This window comes from Mus musculus, chromosome X (genome assembly GCF_000001635.26).
Source record: "Mus musculus strain C57BL/6J chromosome X, GRCm38.p6 C57BL/6J".
Taxonomy (NCBI): Eukaryota; Metazoa; Chordata; class Mammalia; order Rodentia; family Muridae; genus Mus; species Mus musculus.
Window position 1 is genome coordinate 38,940,809 of NC_000086.7, and position 19,045 is coordinate 38,959,853.

General features: G+C 40.0%; 1 protein-coding gene across 1 annotated transcript in view; it reads left to right on the forward strand.

The window, feature by feature from the left end:
• The window catches only part of 6030498E09Rik (RIKEN cDNA 6030498E09 gene), a 189,909-nt gene that overhangs the window by 168,029 nt on the left and 2,835 nt on the right, over positions 1 to 19,045 (forward strand). Inside the window, exons 2-3 of the mRNA NM_183126.2 lie at positions 17,256 to 17,666; positions 18,629 to 18,776. Coding sequence (NP_898949.2) covers positions 17,276 to 17,666; positions 18,629 to 18,747 — 510 coding nt within the window. The 5' untranslated portion in view covers positions 17,256 to 17,275 and the 3' untranslated portion in view covers positions 18,748 to 18,776. The remainder of the gene's footprint in view (positions 1 to 17,255; positions 17,667 to 18,628; positions 18,777 to 19,045) is intronic.

The following is a 19,045-nucleotide window of genomic DNA, read 5'->3' on the forward strand; positions in this document are numbered from 1 at the left end:
TAACTTGGCTGTTGAGATCAGTGCTGGGATAAACACAGGGAAGCTGGTTGCTATGTTTTGAAAATGAAATATCCTCCATAGGTCCATATACTATAGGCTGGGTCCTCAACTTGTGTCACTATTTTGGGAGGTGCTGAAGAGTTAGGAAGTATGGGTGACTTAGTTGGAGGCAGTAGGCCGCTAAAAACAAGTTCAGTTCTTGAGGTATTTTGTCTATGCCCTCTTCCTCTCTGCCTTCTTTTTCCTAATTTTTGGCTCTAATGATGTGAGCTGCACTGCCCTGCCAGCTTCCCCACCCCCACACCCCAGCCATGATGGACTGAAACTTCTGAAACATGTGGCAAGATAATCTATCATTTCTTAATTTGTAGATAACAATGAGTCAAGAATTAGTTTCTTTTTTCAAAAACATTTTTTATTAGATATTTTATTCATTTACATTTCAAATGTTATCCCCAAAGTCCCCCCTTTTTAATTAGATATTTTCTTCATTTACATTTCAAAATGCTTTCCCGAAAGTTCCCTATCCCCTCCCCGTGCCCTGCTCCCCAACCCACCCACTCCTGCTTCATGGCCCAGGCATTCCCCTATTCTGGGGCATAGAACCTTCACAGGACCAAGGGCCTCTCTTCCCATTGATGGCCTACTAGGTCATCCTCTGCTACATATGTAGCTGGAGCCATGAGTCCTACCATGTGTTTTCTTTGATTGGTGGTTTAGTCCTAGGGAGCTCAGAGGGTACTGGTTAGTTCATATTGTTGATCCTCCTATAGGGTTGCAGATCCATTTAGCTCCTTGGGTACTTTCTCTAGCTCCTTCTTTAGGGGCCCTGTGTTCCATCCAATAGATCACTGTGAGCATGCACTTCTGTATTTGCCAGGCACTGGCATAGCCTCACAAGAGATAGCTATATCAGGGTTCCTTCAGCAAAATCTTGCTGGAATATGCAATAGCATCTGGGTTTGGTGGTTGTATATGGGATGAATCCCTGGGTGGGGCAGTCTCTGGATGGTCCTTTCTTCCGTTTCAGCTCTGAACATTGTCTCTGTAACTCCTTCCATTGGTATTTTGTTCCCTATTCTAAGAAGGAACAAAGTATCCACATTTTGGTCTTCCTTCTCCTTGAGTTTCATGTGTTTTGCAAATTAAATCTTGGGTAGTCTAAGTTTCTGGGTTACTATCCACTTATCAGTGAGTGCATATCATGTGTGTGTATAATTGGGTTACCTCACTCAGGATGATATCCTCCAGATCCATCCATTTGCCTGAGGAAGGAATTACAGTTTCTTAAACACATGGAAAAATGAAAATGGTCTACATAGCAAATAACAGAGTGACTATTTCCACACCTTGAGATTAAAGGTGATTTTTTAAAAAAAAATTCAGGTTATGTCCTTTACTGGTTATACAATGTTTAAAAGGCTGACAACAGGGTGGAGAGATGGCTCAGTGATACAAGCACTATCTGCTCTTCCAGAGTAACTAGGTTCAGTTGCCAGCACACACATGGCAGTTTCCAATGATCTGCAACTCCAGTTCTAAAAAAAACTGTGTCCTTCTTCTGACTTTTAGCAGCACTGTACACGTGGCAAATCCCTCATATACATTAAATAAAAATAAAAATGCAAGAAAATAGAATATTAAAATATGCTGTTTCTGTTTCCTTGTTTGCAAAGATAGATAATGTAAATGCTTCTCAATTTAGGAGGAAATAACCCTTCTAGTCAATACAAAACAAAACAAAACAAAACAAAACAAACAAACAAACAAAAAACCTGTAAGAAATTGGGAGTAATTAAAAGTGTACCAAATGGCCTTAACATACACAGTGCCCTGTAGAGTTTGTGTTGTTTATCATGTTGATCTCATGGATGCCTGAGATCTGTGGCTCACTGCCAGGGCTCAGCATGGAGAAAGCACAATATCACACCTCAGTAGCCCAGGAAAATATCAAATTCAGAATACAAAGTTTTCTAACTATGCATCAAATTTGCACCACTCTAAAGCTGAGAGACTGAAGTCAAGCCATAGCAAATTGGAGGCTGACTGTAATAGTCGAAATAGCATAGGGTTTTGGGGGCTAGAAAAAATATCAAAATTTAAACAGACACAAAATCAAAGGCATTCACTGTACAGCCTTACCCTTGAAATTCTGTATTTTGCCATGTCTATGCCTACTTTCCTCTCAAAGAGCACAATATTTAAACCAAACAGAAACAAGAGCATATGTCAGTTAAGAAATAACCCCAAGTTCATCCCAAATTCACAATTTAGAGCTTTTAAAATTACTTACTCGGTGAAACAAAACAAAACAAAACAAAACAAAACAAAAAAAAAACAAAACAACAACAACAAAATCCACCTAATCTATTATTTCCTTTCCAAGTATTTACAGTGGAATTCCTTAGGCAGTTCTTTAAACTTTACAATGCTTTTATTTTTAAATTATCAGAAAATGTCACATATTTCCTTATGGAATTTTCAAATACATTATAAATTGGTTCATCTGCCCCATCAACTGCACCTCACCCATCTCATTTCACCCCTCTCCACTTGTATCCCCACTATTGGCCTTTCATGTCACATATATTATGATATACCCTCTGCATTTGTACGCCTTAAACTTACTTTCTATGTTGCATGGTACTTTTTATAATTTAATGTTCTATACTAATACTAACTATCACATTAACATACATATATAAAAATAGAGAGTAAGATCCTCATGAAGAGAGAATATGAAGAATTTGTCTTTCTGAACTAGGGTCATGGCACTTAATAATTACCATATCTACCGATTTTCCTTCAACTGTAGCAATTTTTTATTAGGTATTTTCATTTACATTTCCAATGCTATCCCAAAAGTCTGCCATACCCTCCCCCCACTCCCCTACCCACCCACTCCCACTTCTTGGCCATGGCATTCCCCTGTACTGAGGCATATAAAGTTTGCAAGACCAATGGGCCTCTCATTCCAATTATGGCCGACTAGGCCAACTACTGATACATATGCAGCTAGAAACACAAGCTCTGGGGGATACTAGTTAGTTCATATTGTTGTTCCACCTATAGGGTTGCAGACCCCTTTAGCTCCTTGGGTACTTTCTCTAGCTCCTGCATTGGGGGCCCTGAGATCCATCCAATAGCTGACTGTGAGCAACCACTTATGTGTTTGCTAGGCCCCGGCATAGCCTCACAAGAGACAGCTATATCAGGGTCCTTTAAGCAAAATCTTGCTAGTGTATGCAATGGTGTCAGTGTTTGGAGGCTAATTTTAGGATGGATCTCCGTGTATGGCAGTCTCTAGATGGTCCATCCTTTCGTCTCAGCTCCAAAATTTGTCTCTGTAACTCCTTCCATGGGTGTTTTGTTCCCAATTCTAAGAAGGGGTAAAGTGTACACATTTTGTCCTTCATTTTTCTTGAGTTTCATTTGTTTTGCAGATTGTATCTTGTATCTTGGGTATTCTAAGGTTCTGGGCTAATATTCACTTATCAGTGAGTACATATCATGTGAGTTCTTTTGTGATTGGGTTACCTCACTCAGAATGATGCCCTCTAGGTCCATCCATTTGCCTAGGAATTTCATAAATTCATTCTTTTTAATAGCTGAGTAGTACTCCATTGTGTAAATGTACCACATTTTCTGTATCCATTCCTCTGTTGAGGGGCATATGGGTTCTTTCCAGCTTCTGGCTATTATAAATAAGGCTACTATGAACATAGTGGAGCATGTGTCCTTCATACCGATTGGGACATCTGGATATATGCCCAGAAGAGGTATTGCTGGATCCTCTGGTAGTACTATGTCCAATTTTCGAAGGAACTGCCAGACTGATTTCCAGAGTGGTTGTACAAGCTTGCAATCCCACCAACAAGGGAGGAGTGTTCCTCTTTCTCCACATCCTTGCCAGCATCTGCTGTTACCTGAATTTTTAATCTTAAAAAGCCATTCTGACTGGTGTGAGGTGGAATCTCAGGGTTGTTTTGATTTGCATTTCCCTGATGATTAAGGATGCTGAACATTTTTTCAGGTGCTTCTCTGCCATTCGGTATTCCTCAGGTGAGAATTCTTTGTTCAATTCTGAGCCCCATTTTTTAATGGGGTTATTTGACTTTCTGGAGTCCACCCTCTTCAGTTCTTTATATATAGCATATTAGTCCCCTATTTGATTTAGGATAGGTAAACATCCTTTCCCAATCTGTTGGTGGCCTTTTTGTCTTATTGACATTATCTTTTGCCTTGCAGAAGCTTTGCAGTTTCATGAGGTCCCATTTGTCAATTCTCAATCTTACAGCACAAGCCATTGCTGTTCTATTCAGGAATTTTCCCCCTATGCCCATATCTTCGAGGCTTTTCCGCACTTTCTCCTCTATAAGTTTCAGTGTCTCTGGTTTTATGTGAAGTTCCTTGATCCACTTAGATTTGACCTTAGTACAAGGAGATAGGAATGAATTGATTCGCATTCTTCTACATGATAACAACCAGTTGTGCCAGCACCATTTGTCGAAAATGCTGTCTTTCTTCCACTGGATGGTTTTAGCTCCCTTGTCGAAGATCAAGTGACCATAGGTGTGTGGGTTCATTTCTGGGTCTTCAATTCTATTCCATTGGTCTACTTGTCTGTCTCTATACCAGTACCATGCAGTTTTTATCACAATTGCTCTGTAGTAAAGCTTTAGGTCTGGCATGGTAATTCCGCCAGAAGTTCTTTTATCCTTGAGAAGACTTTTTGCTATCCTAGGTTTTTTGTTATTCCAGACAAATTTGCAAATTGCTCCTTCCAATTCGTTGAAGAATTGAGTTGGAATTTTGATGGGGATTGCATTGAATCTGTAGATTGCTATTGGCAAGATAGCCATTTTTACAATGTTGATCCTGCCAATCCATGAGCATGGGAGATCTTTCCATCTTCTGAGATCTTCCTTAATTTCTTTCTTCAGAGATTTGAAGTTTTTATCATACAGATCTTTCACTTCCTTCGTTAGAGTCACGCCAAGATATTTTATATTATTTGTGACTATTGAGAAGGGTGTTGTTTCCCTAATTTCTTTCTCAGCCTGTTTATTCTTTGTATAGAGAAAGGCCATTGACTTGTTTGAGTTTATTTTATATCCAGCTACTTCACCGAAGCTGTTTATCAGGTTTAGGAGTTCTCTGGTAGAATTTTTAGGGTCACTTATATATACTATCATATTATCTGCAAAAAGTGATATTTTGACTTCCTCTTTTCCAATTTGTATCCCCTTGATCTCCTTTTGTTGTCGAATTGCTCTGGCTAAAACTTCAAGTACTGTGTTGAAAAGGTAGGGAGAAAGTGGGCAGCCTTGTCTAGTCCCTGATTTTAGTGGGATTGCTTCCAGCTTCTCTCCATTTACTTTGATGTTGGCTACTGGTTTGCTGTAGATTGCTTTTATCATGTTTAGGTATGGGCCTTGAATTCCTGATCTTTCCAAAACTTTTATCATGAATGGGTGTTGGATCTTGTCAAATGCTTTTTCTGCATCTAACGAGATGATCATGTGGTTTTTGTCTTTGAGTTTGTTTATATAATGGATTACATTGATGGATTTTCGTATATTAAACCATCCCTGCATCCCTGGAATAAAACCTACTTGGTCAGGATGGATGATTGCTTTAATGTGTTCTTGGATTCGGTTAACGAGAATTTTATTGAGGATTTTTGCATCTATATTCATAAGGGAAATTGGTCTGAAGTTCTTTATCCTTGTTGGATCTTTCTATGGTTTAGGTATCAGAGTAATTATGGCTTCATAGAATGAGTTGGGTAGAGTTCCATCTACTTCTATTTTGTGGAATAGTTTATGCAGAACTGGAATTAGTTCTTCTTTGAAGGTCTGATAGAACTCTGCACTAAACCCATCTGGTCCTGGGTTTTTTTTTTTTTGGCTGGGAGACTATTAATGACTACTTCTATTTCTTTAGGGGATATGGGACTGTTTAGATCGTTAACTTGATCCTGATTTAACTTTGGTACCTGGTATCTGTCTAGAAATTTGTCCATTTCATCCAGGTTTTCCAGTTTTGTTGAGTATAGCCTTTTGTAGAAGGATCTGATGGTATTTTGGATTTCTCCAGGATCTGTTGTTATGTCTCCCTTTTCATTTCTGTATTTGTTAATTAGGAATTTGTCCCTGTGCCCTCTAGTGAGTCTAGCTAAGGGTTTATCTATCTTGTTGATTTTCTCAAAGAACCAACTCCTCGTTTGGTTAATTCTTTGAATAGTTCTTCTTGCTTCCACTTGGTTGATTTCACCCCTGAATTTGATTATTTTCTGCCTTCCACTCCTCTTGGGTGAATTTTCTTCCTTCTTTTCTAGAGATATTAGATGTGTTTTCAAGCTGCTAGTGTGTGTTCTTTCTAGTTTCTTTTTGGAGGCACTCAGAGATATGAGTTTCCCTCTTAGAAATGCTTTCATTGTGTCCCATAGGTTTGGGTACGTTGTGGCTTCATTTTCATTAAACTCTAAAAAGTCTTTAATTTCTTTCTTTATTCCTTCCTTGACCAAGGTATCATTGAGAAGAGTGTTGATCAGTTTCCACGTGAATGTTGGCTTTCCAATATTTATGTTGTTATTGAAGATAAGCCTCAGTCCATGGTGGTCTTATAGGATGCATGGGACGGACGATTTCTATATTTTTGTATCTGTTGAGGCCTGTTTTGTGACCAATTATATGGTCAATTTTGGAGAAGGTCCTGTGAGGTGCTGAGAAGAACGTAAATCTTTTTGTTTTAGGATAAAATGTTCTGTAGATATCTGTTAAGTCCATTTGTTTCATAATTTCTGCTAGTTTCACTTTGTCCCTGTTTAGTTTCTGTTTCTACGATCTGTCCATTGATGAAAGTGGTGTGTTGCAGTCTCCCACTATTATTGTGTGAGGTGCAATGTGTGCTTTGTGCTTTACCAATGTGTCTTTAATCAATGTGGCTGCCCTTGCATTTGGAACATAGATATTCAGGATTGAGAGTTTCTCTTGGAGGATTTTACTTTGATGAATATGAAGTGTCCCTCCTTGTCTTTTTTGATATCTTTGCGTTGGAAGTCGATTTTATCCCATATTAGAATGGCTACTCCAGCTTGTTTCTTCAGACCATTTGCTTGGAAAATTGTTTTCCAGCCTTTCACTCTGAGGTAGTGTCTGTCTTTTTCCCTGAGATGGATTTCCTGTAAGCAGCAGAATGTTGGGTCCTGTTTGTGTAGCCAGTCTGTTAGTGTATGTCTTTTTATTGGGGTTTTGAGTCCATTGATATTAAGAGATATTAAGGAAATGTAAATGTTGCTTTCTTTTATTTTTGTTGTTAGAGTTGGCATTCTGTTCTCGTGGTTGTCTTCTTTTTGGTTTGTTGAGGGATTACTTTCTTGCTTTTTCTAGGCCGTGATTTCCGTCCTTGTATTGTTTTTTTTTTCTGTTATTATCCTTTGAAGGGTTGGATTCGTGGAAAGATAATGTGTAAATTTTGTTTTCTAGTGGAATACTTTGGTTTCTCCATCTATGATAATTGAGAGTTTGGCTGGGTATAGTAGCTTGGGCTGGTATTTGTGTTCTCTTAGTGTCTGTATAATATCTGTCCAGGCTCTTCTGACTTTCATCGTCTTTGGTGAAAAGTCTGGTGTAATTCTGATAGGCTTGCCTTTATATGTTACTTGACCTTTCTCCCTTACAGCTTTTAATATTCTATCTTTATTTAGTGCATTTGTTGTTCTGATTATTATGTGTCGGGAGTTATTTCTTTTCTGGTCCAGTCTATTTGGAGTTCTGTAGGCTTCCTGTATGTTCATGGGCATTTCTTTCTTTAGGTTTGGGAAGTTTTCTTCTATAATTTTGTTGAATATATTTGCTGGCCCTTTACGTTTCAAATCTTCATTCTCATCAACTCCTATTATCTGTAGGTTTGGTCTTCTCATTGTATCCTGTATTTCCTGGATGTTTTGAGTTAGGATCTTTCTGCATTTTGTATTTTCTTTGATTGTTGTGCCAGTGTTCTCTATGGAATCTTCTGCACCTGAGATTCTCTCTTCTATCTCTTGTATTCTGTTGCTGATGCTCGCATCTATGGTTCCAGCTTTCTTTCTTAGGGTTTCTATCTCCAGCGTTGCCTCACTTTGGGTTTTCTTTATTGTGCCTACTTCCCTTTTTATGTCTAGTATGGTTTTGTTCATTTCCATCACCTGTTTGGATGTGTTTTCCTCTTTTTCTATAAGGACTTCTACCTGTTTGGTTGTTTTCCTCTTTTTCTTTAAGGACTTGTAACTCTTTAGCAGTGTTCTCCTGTATTTCTTTAAGTGAGTTATTAAAGTCCTTCTTGATGTCCTCTACCATCATCATGAGATATGCTTTTCAATCCGGGTCTAGCTTTTCAGTTGTGTTGGCGTGCCCAGGACTAGGTGGGGTGGGAGTGCTGCGTTCTGATGATGGTGAGTGTTCTTGATTTCTGTTAGTAGGATTCTTACATTTGCCTTTCGCCATCTGGTATTCTCTGGAGCTGTGCAGGATACACTCAGCGGGGTCCTGGAACCAAGATGTCTGCTGCTGATGCTCAGGCAAAATGCTCCCACCCTGGGCAGATCCCTATCCTCTGGCTGGGAAAATGTCCAGCTGTCTGTGCAGGATACACTCAGCGGGGTCCCAGAACCGAGATGTCTGCTGCCAATGCTCGGCAAAGCACTCCTGCGCTGGGCAGATCCCAATCCTCAGAATTCTTCAGATCTCGTGGGTGGCTGGTGTTGTGGGTATCTGGCAGTAGTCAGCCGACTCTGCGCCCTAGCTACCCCGGTGCTGCTCGGACCGGAAGGGGCTTGTGCCCCTACTTAGGCCGGGTTTTCTGCTTCCCTGACTAATGCAGTCTCAAGTCCCGCGCGATTGGATTGGAGCAGATGCTGTGTTCCACTCACCAGAAGTCTTAAGACCGCTTGGCGGGTGTTGTGGGTAGCTGGCCCTAGTCAGCCGACTGTGTGCCCTAGCTACCCCAGTGCTGCTCGGACCGGAAGGGCGGGCATCTCTTTCTTTAGGTTTGGGAAGTTTTCTTCTGTAATTTTGTTGAAGATATTTGCTGGCCCTTTAAGTTGAAAAATCTTTATTCTCATCTACTCCTATTATCCGTAGGTTTGGTCTTCTCATTGTGTCCTGGTTTTCCTGTATGGTTTTACTTTGGATCTTTTTGCATTTTGCATTTTCTTTGATTGTTGTGCATGTGTTCTCTATGGAATCATCTGCACCCGAGATTGTCTCTTCCATCTCTGTATTCTGTTGATGATGCTCACATCTATGGTTTCAGATTTCTTTCCTATGGTTTCTATCTTCAGCGTTGCCTCACTTTTTGTTTTCTTTATTGTGTCTACTCCCCTTTTTAGGTCTACTATTGTTTTGTTCATTTCCATCACCTGTTTGGATGTGTTTTCTTGTTTTTCTTTAAGGTCTTCTAACTCTTTGGTTGTGTTTTCCTGTTTTTCTTTAAGGACTTGTAACTCTTTAGCAGTGTTTTCTTGTATTTCTTTAAGTGAGTTATCAAAGTTCTTCTTGATGTCCTCTACCATCATTATGAGACATGCTTTTAAATCTGGGTCTAGCTTTTCGGGTGTTTTTGTGTCCAGGACTGGGTGAGGTGGGAGTGGTGCGTTTTGATGATGATGAGTGTTTTTGGTTTCTGTTAGGTAAGATTCTTATGTTTGCCTTTCGTCATCTGGTAATCTCTGGAGTTAGTTGTTATAGTTGTCTCTAGTTGTTATAGTTGTCTCTGGTTAGAGATTGTTCCTCTCATGATTCTGTTAGCCTCTATCAGTAAACCTGGGAGACTAGCTCTTTCCTCTGAGTTTCAGTGGTTAGAGCACTCTTGGCAGGCAAGCTCTCCTCTTACAGGGAAGGTTCACAGATATCTGGTATTCTGAACTGCCTCCTGGCAGAAGATGAAGGCCCTAAACAGAACCTGTCCCAGAAGCTGTGTCGCTTAGGCCTGTCACAGAAGCTGTTAGCTTCTGTAGTCCAAACTCCCCTCAGTGCAGACTAGTCTTGGAGGGATCTGTAAACCAAGATGGCTCCCCAGGTGCTCTGGAAAAGCCTTCCTGGCAGGGCAGTCACCTCTCCTCTGGCAGGGAAGGTGCCCGAATGTCTGGAGCCTGAAATGGGGTCTGCCTCCGAAGCTGTCCTCTAGGGAATTGGGGATGTCCACCGACTCTGAACCCAGGTGACCCTGTGCTGGCGTCGACCAGAAGGGATTTGGACCTTGTTCAGGCTGGGTTTTCTGCTTCCCTAGTGCTGTCTCAGATCCCGCAGGATTGGATTGGAACAGAAGTTGTGTTCCATTCACTGGTGGTCCTAAGATCGTGTGGAGAGTCCTCTAGGGGACCTTGGGGGTGTCAGCCGACTCCGCGCCCAAGGTGACCTGGTGCTGGCACTGACCGGAAGGCCAACTGTAGCAATTTCATTTTCCTTTGTAGCTTACCAGTGTTTCATAATATAACATATGTATATATATATGTGTGTGTGTGTGTGTGTGTGTGTGTGTGTATGTCATATTTTTATTATTCATGCGTCAGTTGATCGGCATCTAGGCTGTTTCCATTTCCTGGCTATTATGAACAGAGCCACAATGAACATGACTGACCAAGGATTTCTATAGTAGACAATAGAGTTCTTTGGGTATATATCTTGAATTGCTAGATAATATGGCAATTCCATTTTTAAGATTTTAAGAAACACCCATACTGACTTTTGCAGTGGATATGTAACAGTTTACATGTCCCCCCCCCCCAACACTAGATAAGGCTTTGTTCTTCCACACATACTTGTCAGAACTTCCTTTTTTTTTGATGATTGACATTCTGACAAAGGTGAGAAGTAATCTCTGAGTAGCTTTCATTTGCATGTCCCAAATGTTTATAATGAACACTTTTAAATATAGCTATTTGTCCATTTGTATTTCTCCATTTGAGAACTTCTCAGTTTATTGGCCCATTTATTAATAGGCAGTTTTGATTTTCTATTGGGGCTTAATTTTTTATTAGGTATTTTCTTCATTTACATTTCAAATGCTATCTCAGAGGTCCCCCATACCCTTCCCTCCACTCCCCTACCCACCCACTCCTACTTCTTGGCCCTGGCATTCCCCTGTACTGAGGCATATAAAGTTTACAAGACCAAGGGGTCTCTCTTCCCAATGATGGCCGACTAGGCCATCTTCTGTTACATATACAGCTAGAGACATGAGCTCTGGGGGTACTGGTTAGTTCATATTGTTGTTCCTCCTATAGGGCCTCCATTGGGGGCCCTGTGTTCCATCCAATAGCTGACTGTGAGCATCCACTTCTGTGTTTTGGGGTTTAATTTTTATAGCCATTCATATATCCTATGTATTTACACATTAAAGTAGAGCCGATAAAAATAGTATCCTTTTATGGTATCAGGTGTCTGTTTCCTTTGATGTGTAGCAGCTTTTTACTTTCATGTAATCACATGAATCAATTCTTGGAGATGTTTCCTGTGCTACTGGGGTTGTATTTTAAAAAGTTCTTATCTATACCTATATCCTAAAATGCTTCCCTATATGTTTTTTTCTAGATATTTTATCACTTCAGGTTCCTTTAAAATGCATGCGTGTGTGCTTGTTCATGTGTGTAGGTGTGCATGTCGGTGTACATGCATGTGTGTTAAGGCCAAAGACAACCTTGAGTGTTGTGGTAATTTTAATATCCCCCATAGGCTTTTGTATTTAAATGCAATTGATGGAACTGTTTGGGAAGGATTGGGAGGTATTGCCTTATTGGAGGAGGTGTTTCACTGGGGGTGGGCTTTGAGGTTTCAAAAAACCACACCATTGCCATCCCTAATTAACTCTTTCCTCCCTCCTACCCCCTCCCCTACCTTGTATTTGTGGATTAGATAGAAGCTCTTAGTAACTGTCTCAGCACCATGCCTGCCTGCTTACTCTCATGCTCTCTACCATGACGGTTATGGACTCTATTACCCTCAGAAACCATGAGCCCCTAAATTACCTGTTCTTCTGTGAGTTATCTCGTTCATAGAGTTTTGTCATGGCAATACAAAGGGAAACCAGGTGTTATACTGAGGAATATCTTCTACTTCTTTTGAGACAAAGTCGGCCCCTGGCCTTGAGTTTTCTAATTAATCTGGCTGGCCAGCAGGCTCCCAGGATCTCTGTCTTCATATACTCAGTACTGAGATTAGGTGCACTCAATGTGATGCCTAAAATCTTGATGTGTTTGCTCAAAATAGCTTTATGTTTCTGAGAATAGTACTTCACTTATGGAGCAATCTTTCTAGACCCTATGTTTTATTTTTACTTTTTTAATTTTTTAATTTATTTTTTATTAGATATTTTCTTTATATACTTTTCAAATGCTATCCTGAAAGTTCCCTATAACTCCCCTTGCCCTGCTCCCCTACCTACCCATTCCTGCTTCTTGGCCCTGGCATTCCCCTGTACTGGGGCATATGTTTGCAATACCAAGGGGCCTCTCTTCCCAGTGATAGCTGATTAGGCCATCTTCTGCTACATATGCAGCTAGAGATATGAGCCCTGGGGGTACTGGTTAGTTCATATTGTGGTTCCACCTATAGGGCTGCAGACCCCTTCAGCTCCTTGTGTGCTTTCTCTAGCTCCTCCATTGGGGGCCCTGTGTTCCATCCTATAGATGACTGTGAGCATCCACTTCTGTATTTGCCAGGCACTGCCATAGCCTCATATGAGACAGCTGTAACAGGGTCCCTTCAGCAAAATCTTTCTGGCATATGCAATAGTGTCTGTGTTTGGTGGCTGATTATGGGATGGATCCCGGGTGGAGTAGTCTCTGGATAGTCCATTCTTTCGTCTTAGCTCCAAAATTTGTCTCTGTAACTCCTTTCATGGGTATTTTGTTCCCCATTCCAAGGAGGAATGAAGTATCCACCCATTGGTCTTCCCTCTTCTTGATTTTCTTGTTTTGCAAATTGTATCTTGGGTGTTCTATGTTTCTGTACTAATAGCCACTTATCAGTGAGTGCATAACTAATGACTTCTTTTGTGTTTGGACTACCTCACTAAGGATGATACCCTCCAGATCCATCCATTTACCTAAGAATTTCATAAATCCATTGTTTTAAATAGCTGAGTAGTACTCCATTGTGTAAATGTACCACATTTTCTGTATCTACTCTTCTGTTGAGGGACATCTGGGTTCTTTCCAGCTTCGATACTGTGTTTTAAATGAAGACCTTTGATCCACATTGATTTGTTTTTTGTGCATGGCTACAGACAGGGATCTAAGTTCATTCTTTTGCTGGTAGATACACAATTTTGCCCAAATTATATTTTAATAGTGTGCAATTTTTCCAGTGTATAGTTTAGACACATTTGTCAAAAATTAGGTGTCCACAGGTCTCTCAGTTTGTTTCTGGATCTTCTATTCTGCTCTATTGTTCTACACATCTGTTTTTTGCTTGGTACTTTTCAGCATCTCAGTTTCCTTGTGAATTGTTCTTCTATGTATTTAAAATTTTCCTCCAAGTTGCTGATTATTTCATCCCCTTTGGTAAATTTCTTGTCTAGGTCCTGAATTTATTTAGTAACTTTCATGTCTACTTCTTGAATTGGCTTCTGTACCTGTTTGAGTGCTGTGTGGAATTGTTGATCTATTTTCAGGCAGGAATCTAACATGTTTATCTTACATCTCAGCTATCTCCTTATCTTTCTTTTCTAGTATTGATAAGTTGTCACCTTGTAAATGTGTCATAGTATAATGCTGTCTCTTGGCTTTTTTTGTATTTGTTTGTTGTGTTATGTACATCTGTTGGGATGCTTATGTCCTTTGAATTTTAATTTTTTGAGGGGAAGCCAGCTGCAGTAACAACTGTGATAGTTTGGCAGCAGTCTTAGTGCTAGCTACAGGAGAAAAAAAATCTTGTTCACTTAACTATGTATTCTCTATTGAGTTCAGAGACAGCAGCAGTTGGGAACTCTGGTTGGGGAAAGCATAGTTTATAGTCTTTTTTTTTTTTTAAAGAGCTAAAGGTATCAACATTTAAGTTAGTGAAGTGAGGATGGAATGTGAAAAGGGGAAAAAGAGGTAAAGTAAGGATGGGAAGGAAAGTATAGAGTTAGATTATGAAAACAGCAGAGAATATATTTATTATTAGATTTAGAGAAAAACAAGGCCAGATATAAACCTTTTCGCAACAAGATACAGTTTAAAACCCAATAACAGAACTTATAAAGTACAAAAGTATACTTACTAAAACAACTTGAAGTGCAAGTATATTTTTATGTAATAAAGATAAAATAAATGTACCACATACTATTTCAACTCTGCTACTACTACAAAGGTTGTTCTGAAGGTAGAAGACCTACTTTTCTGGGCAAAGGTTTTAATAAAGTATTTAAAGGCCCATCCTATACTCTCCCTAATGCTTTAGATATTTTGTCCTGGACAAATATATGTGCTTATACACCCCCCCCCCCACACACACACACTCATCTGCCACTTTCATACTGCTTTCTTTGTCTGCAGCCACCTGCTACCTTTGCCTGTTGTCAGCTGAGCTTCTAATTTCATCTCCAGCTTTCCTATACACCAAGGTATCTCCCTTGCAGATTCTCCCTGCCTTAGCTGGTCTTTCTCTCTCTTGAGCTCCCATAGCATACTGTCGCCCTCTCTGTTAGTATGCTAGACTAACAGATTTAATGTCATCTAAATGTCTGTCCTGCTCTCCAGAGCATGGGCTAGACAGAACAAGCCATGAATCTTAGGTATGTTTGAATTCCTTTTCTCTAACACTACTCCAGACATAAAGTACATGCTCAATGAATGAGTAGATGACTTGAGCATGAAGAATGTATCTTACAGCTTCAGGTGGCAAGAACTGAACTCTTCTTGATGTGGCACCATGTTTGTATGGGCTTGGAATTTTTATTTTTTGTACCATGCTGACTCCTGTAAAGGCAATATTAGTGGAACTATTGGGAGTTGTGAAGCAACAATGATTGAACAGAGACAGAAAGGAGACTTAGAAAGTAAGATCACTGATGATGTATTTAAGCATTGCTCTGTAGGTATTTAGAAAAAAAGAGAGACAAGTACGGATATAACCTTGTTGCAAGAGCCAGTATACTATTAGATACCTTCCTTATCCAAGAATTTCTATCATATCCCCTTGTTCTACTTTCTGTCCCAAGTTAATGTTGTAGACATCACATACTCCCAAGTGTTAGGCTTTTGTGAGATTATGAGTATATTACAACAAAGACTATGCACAGAAAACAGCCTTTCTCTGCTATTGTCCTCAGTTAGGATGTATTATCCCTCTTTGGAGTAAAAGTCTTCTCTCCTCTGTGAAGATGGTCATGAGAAAAGTATATATATCTATATCTCTATCTATCTATCTATCTATCTATCTATCTATCTATCTATCTATCTATCTATCTATATGATATCTCCTAACTCATTGTCTGAAGGAAAGACAGATAAGTTTTCCTTGTGATTATTTTCCATCCAGTACATACAAGGGACATATTTGCAGTTGAATAAATTGGGTTGGTTATTCAATTCAGTAGGGGAGAATCAACTTTAAAAAGTCAAATAAAACCAGATAGCAAATACCTTAAATATCATTTTATTTTATCAACTCATCTCCCTGAAGTGACTGGGCATAGACTCCACTGTGGAAGTAGCATATAATTCTGCATGTCTATAAAAAGTGATTTCTTAAGATCCAAATTATGGTCTCCACCGAAGTTATATAAAATTTCTTCAAAGTTTCTTTCAAAAAATTCAAGTATAAGAAAAATTTTCTATTGATGTAATAATACATAGGCATAGCATTTCACAATATAATGTGTTTTTACTTCACTATTTGATACTGAGAACAAGCTTTATTTCATTCAGTCTTTGTAGGCATAGACAGAATGTGGCAGGACTTGCTAAACACCTTCCAGTTCTTCATCATTTGGCTATTCTGTACTGAGGTCTCACTGTTCCCTCTCAACTGTGCCCTTCTGTTCTAAGTGGCTTTAAGTATGTTACATCATAAGAACCTAACTTTCCTTGGGAACATTTTGTTTTTGTTGGGATTTGAGCCACATGGTATTTTTTATGACTATTCCTGCTTGCAAGAGCCATTGGTAGGAGGCAATTGGTGGATGAATTCTTGAGTGGGTCGTGTCTACCTTGAACCACTATGCTTTTGCCTGTAAATATAATTAAATGGCAGGACGGTTATGAAGTTAAAAGGTACAGCTGATGATAACCAAGGTCTGGAAGGAAAGGTAGCTGACTCTGAGTCATATCAGAGCCTGATGACCTTGTAATTTATTGGTTGCTAAAGTGTCAGTCTTGATTTTGGAGGAAAGAAAAACTTTCTGCATGTAGATATGATGACCCAGGCTGGAGTAAACACATGGAGCAATGTAGTTTTAGATAAAGGCCTTTGTTGGATCTTCATGATCTTATTCTATCACCTGCCACACAGAACCCTTAAAGGGTTCTTCTGAGGCAACACCCAAGTTGGTTTCTCCTTGGGCCTTTGTTTTTACTATAGGGCTTCCACAGGTACCACTCTTAACCCCCCATTGTTTCACTTGTCTGAGTTTCTCCTTCTCCTTATGCCTGAGTGCTGACCTTCTCTCTACAGCAACTCACTGTCCACAATCTTAACAGTGGCAGGTATTGTTAGTCATACCCCTGATTGTTAAATCCCAATTGCAGCTCTGTTAAAGAATCTATTTGATTCTTCTACATGAGATATCATGTAGATGCCAAACAATCATCCCACAGATATTATCATGTCTATCTCATGGGACTAAAACAAGACCTAAGGGGGTCAAAATAGTCAGGTGAGCCCAGCATGAACTTGGGTAGTGAGTGGGCAAAGGTAGTATAGGGAGAAGGTGTGGGCTAGGTTGAGATTTTATCTTAAATGGGGCAGTTTATGACCTACAGTTGTGCAAGGCAGCAACTGTGGCCAGAGAAGCCAATACTATCTATTGGAGAACACAGAGGCCAAGTAATAGCTCAAGGAGGGATTAGGTCAGCAATCTTAGTCTTAGCCAGAGACCATGAAGGTAGTGATACTGAGGAAGGCTGGTTAGATTGTCTCTTTAGAGAAGGAGGGTTGAGATCTAGCAGTAATAGACAGAACCTGATTCACATGCATGTAATTTCTCCATGTTTGGTTTCTTTTCATGCTTCTGGATCTGGTCCACTACCTTCTGTATTGCATCTGGACAACTACTACATTCTGATTCAGCTCAACAGTGATATCTGATCATGAGATCCCGCTTCTATACATCTAATGGCTCGGGTCGGTTTCCCCAGAGGCGAAGAGTGAGGGCTGTTTCCCAGAAGAGCAATGTCCCTGGCCTCTGTCTGTATACTATTCTGTGCTTTGGCTTGGGCCTGGGCCTGGGCCTGATCTTGGGCTTGGGCTTGGGCTTGGGCTTGGGCCTGGGTTTAAACTCAGGGTTTGGTTTAAGCCTTGGACTGGGTCTGGGTACGGGCTTGAGCATCAGATTAGGCAGGAACCTTGACATGCCCCAGATGGCCTCCTTGGATGCTGTGCACCAGGTGTCAACTGACAATGTTGCCATTGAGGATGATTCTGTGGGATCTATCATGAAAGAAATGGATGAGAACATCGGGCAGATCTCAGATATAAGGGGTAAGTAATCCAAGGAGAGTTCCCCTTCTCCCACCAAGCATGAAGTGGAAGGCAGCAGTAGGAGGTGGAAAGTGGGAAATGAGTTCACAAGATGATACACAGAGGCAGGGACACTGTAGGTTTTCATAAGCAGCTTTTGTAAAGGTGCTGGATATTGGCCATACCAAGTGTTGATCTTAGATGGGGAATTGATGATGGAATCTCCTCCAGTATAAGGCTGGATGTGCTGGAGTAACAGCTCAGTTCAGTAAACACCTTTGCAGTTTTGAGGGAACATCTGCTACTCTCTACCAACCCTTGTTTAATAAGACAGCAGAGATTCTCAGTGAAATTCATGAGCCCACACATGAATGTCAGTGGGAAGTTGGTGTGTGGCAGGAAGCTTGGCAGAAAAAGGAAAGGAAGGCTCAAGGAAAATCAAGACTGCCATACTTCAATTCGGTTTATGACTTTTGCACTTAAAAAAAAAAAAAAAAGAAGTGCAAAGTTTCTTAGAAAGTCGGTTCACCAAGTGATGAACAGGTTCACGAGCATTTGGTGGAAAGAGAAGAAGCAGCAGTTTGAGGAAACAGTCATCTTCACTGTTTTTGAATTTGTCTGAGGCAAACAATTATCTTTCCAGCAATGCTCTGCCCAAGTCTAGAGGTTACTGCTAGCTCCCTCCAATGACTCTGATTCCTTCTTCCTCAAAGGAGAAAATTATCAATTTTAATAGTAATAGAAGTTTATCAATACACACATGGGGAACCACGGAGCAACATCACTATGGCAATGATAATGCAGCAGAAATGTGAAAGGCAGAGTAGGTAATGTCAACAGAAGAAAGGTGCTTGGGTGTTCTTTTCTTAGTTCTGTCCCATTGCTTCTCCTGAGGGTAGAATATGGATGCTGCTATTACCTTTGAGTTAGGTTATTTTGTCCATGACTGACTTTGTCAATATTTGCCTTAATCTTCACTCTAGCAATCAGTAAATATGAGTGTGACAATTGGGAGGATATACATGAAATTGCTGCAGATGAGATAGTGAAAGAAGGAGCAGAAGAAGGTGGGCAAGATAATCATCAGACCAAAGCAACCTGAGAAAATCCAGCAGGATGGCCACAGTCCAGGTATCTGCATTTTGTTTTGTGTGTTATTCAGTCTTCCTGCATTTGCTTATTACTTGGAGCTTAAATACTCACTAAATTCAAGCAAATTAAGACAAATCTTGATGTTTAGAATGAAATTCAATTTAATCTAGATTGTTTCCAGAATATTAATGTGCATAGTAAAACCAACCAACGATACTGTGTTCCAATACATTGGTTCTTTCAATGTTGTTTTTCTTCTAATCTCAGGCTACTAAAAATGGTAAAAAACCGTAGACCCAGCTCCTCTA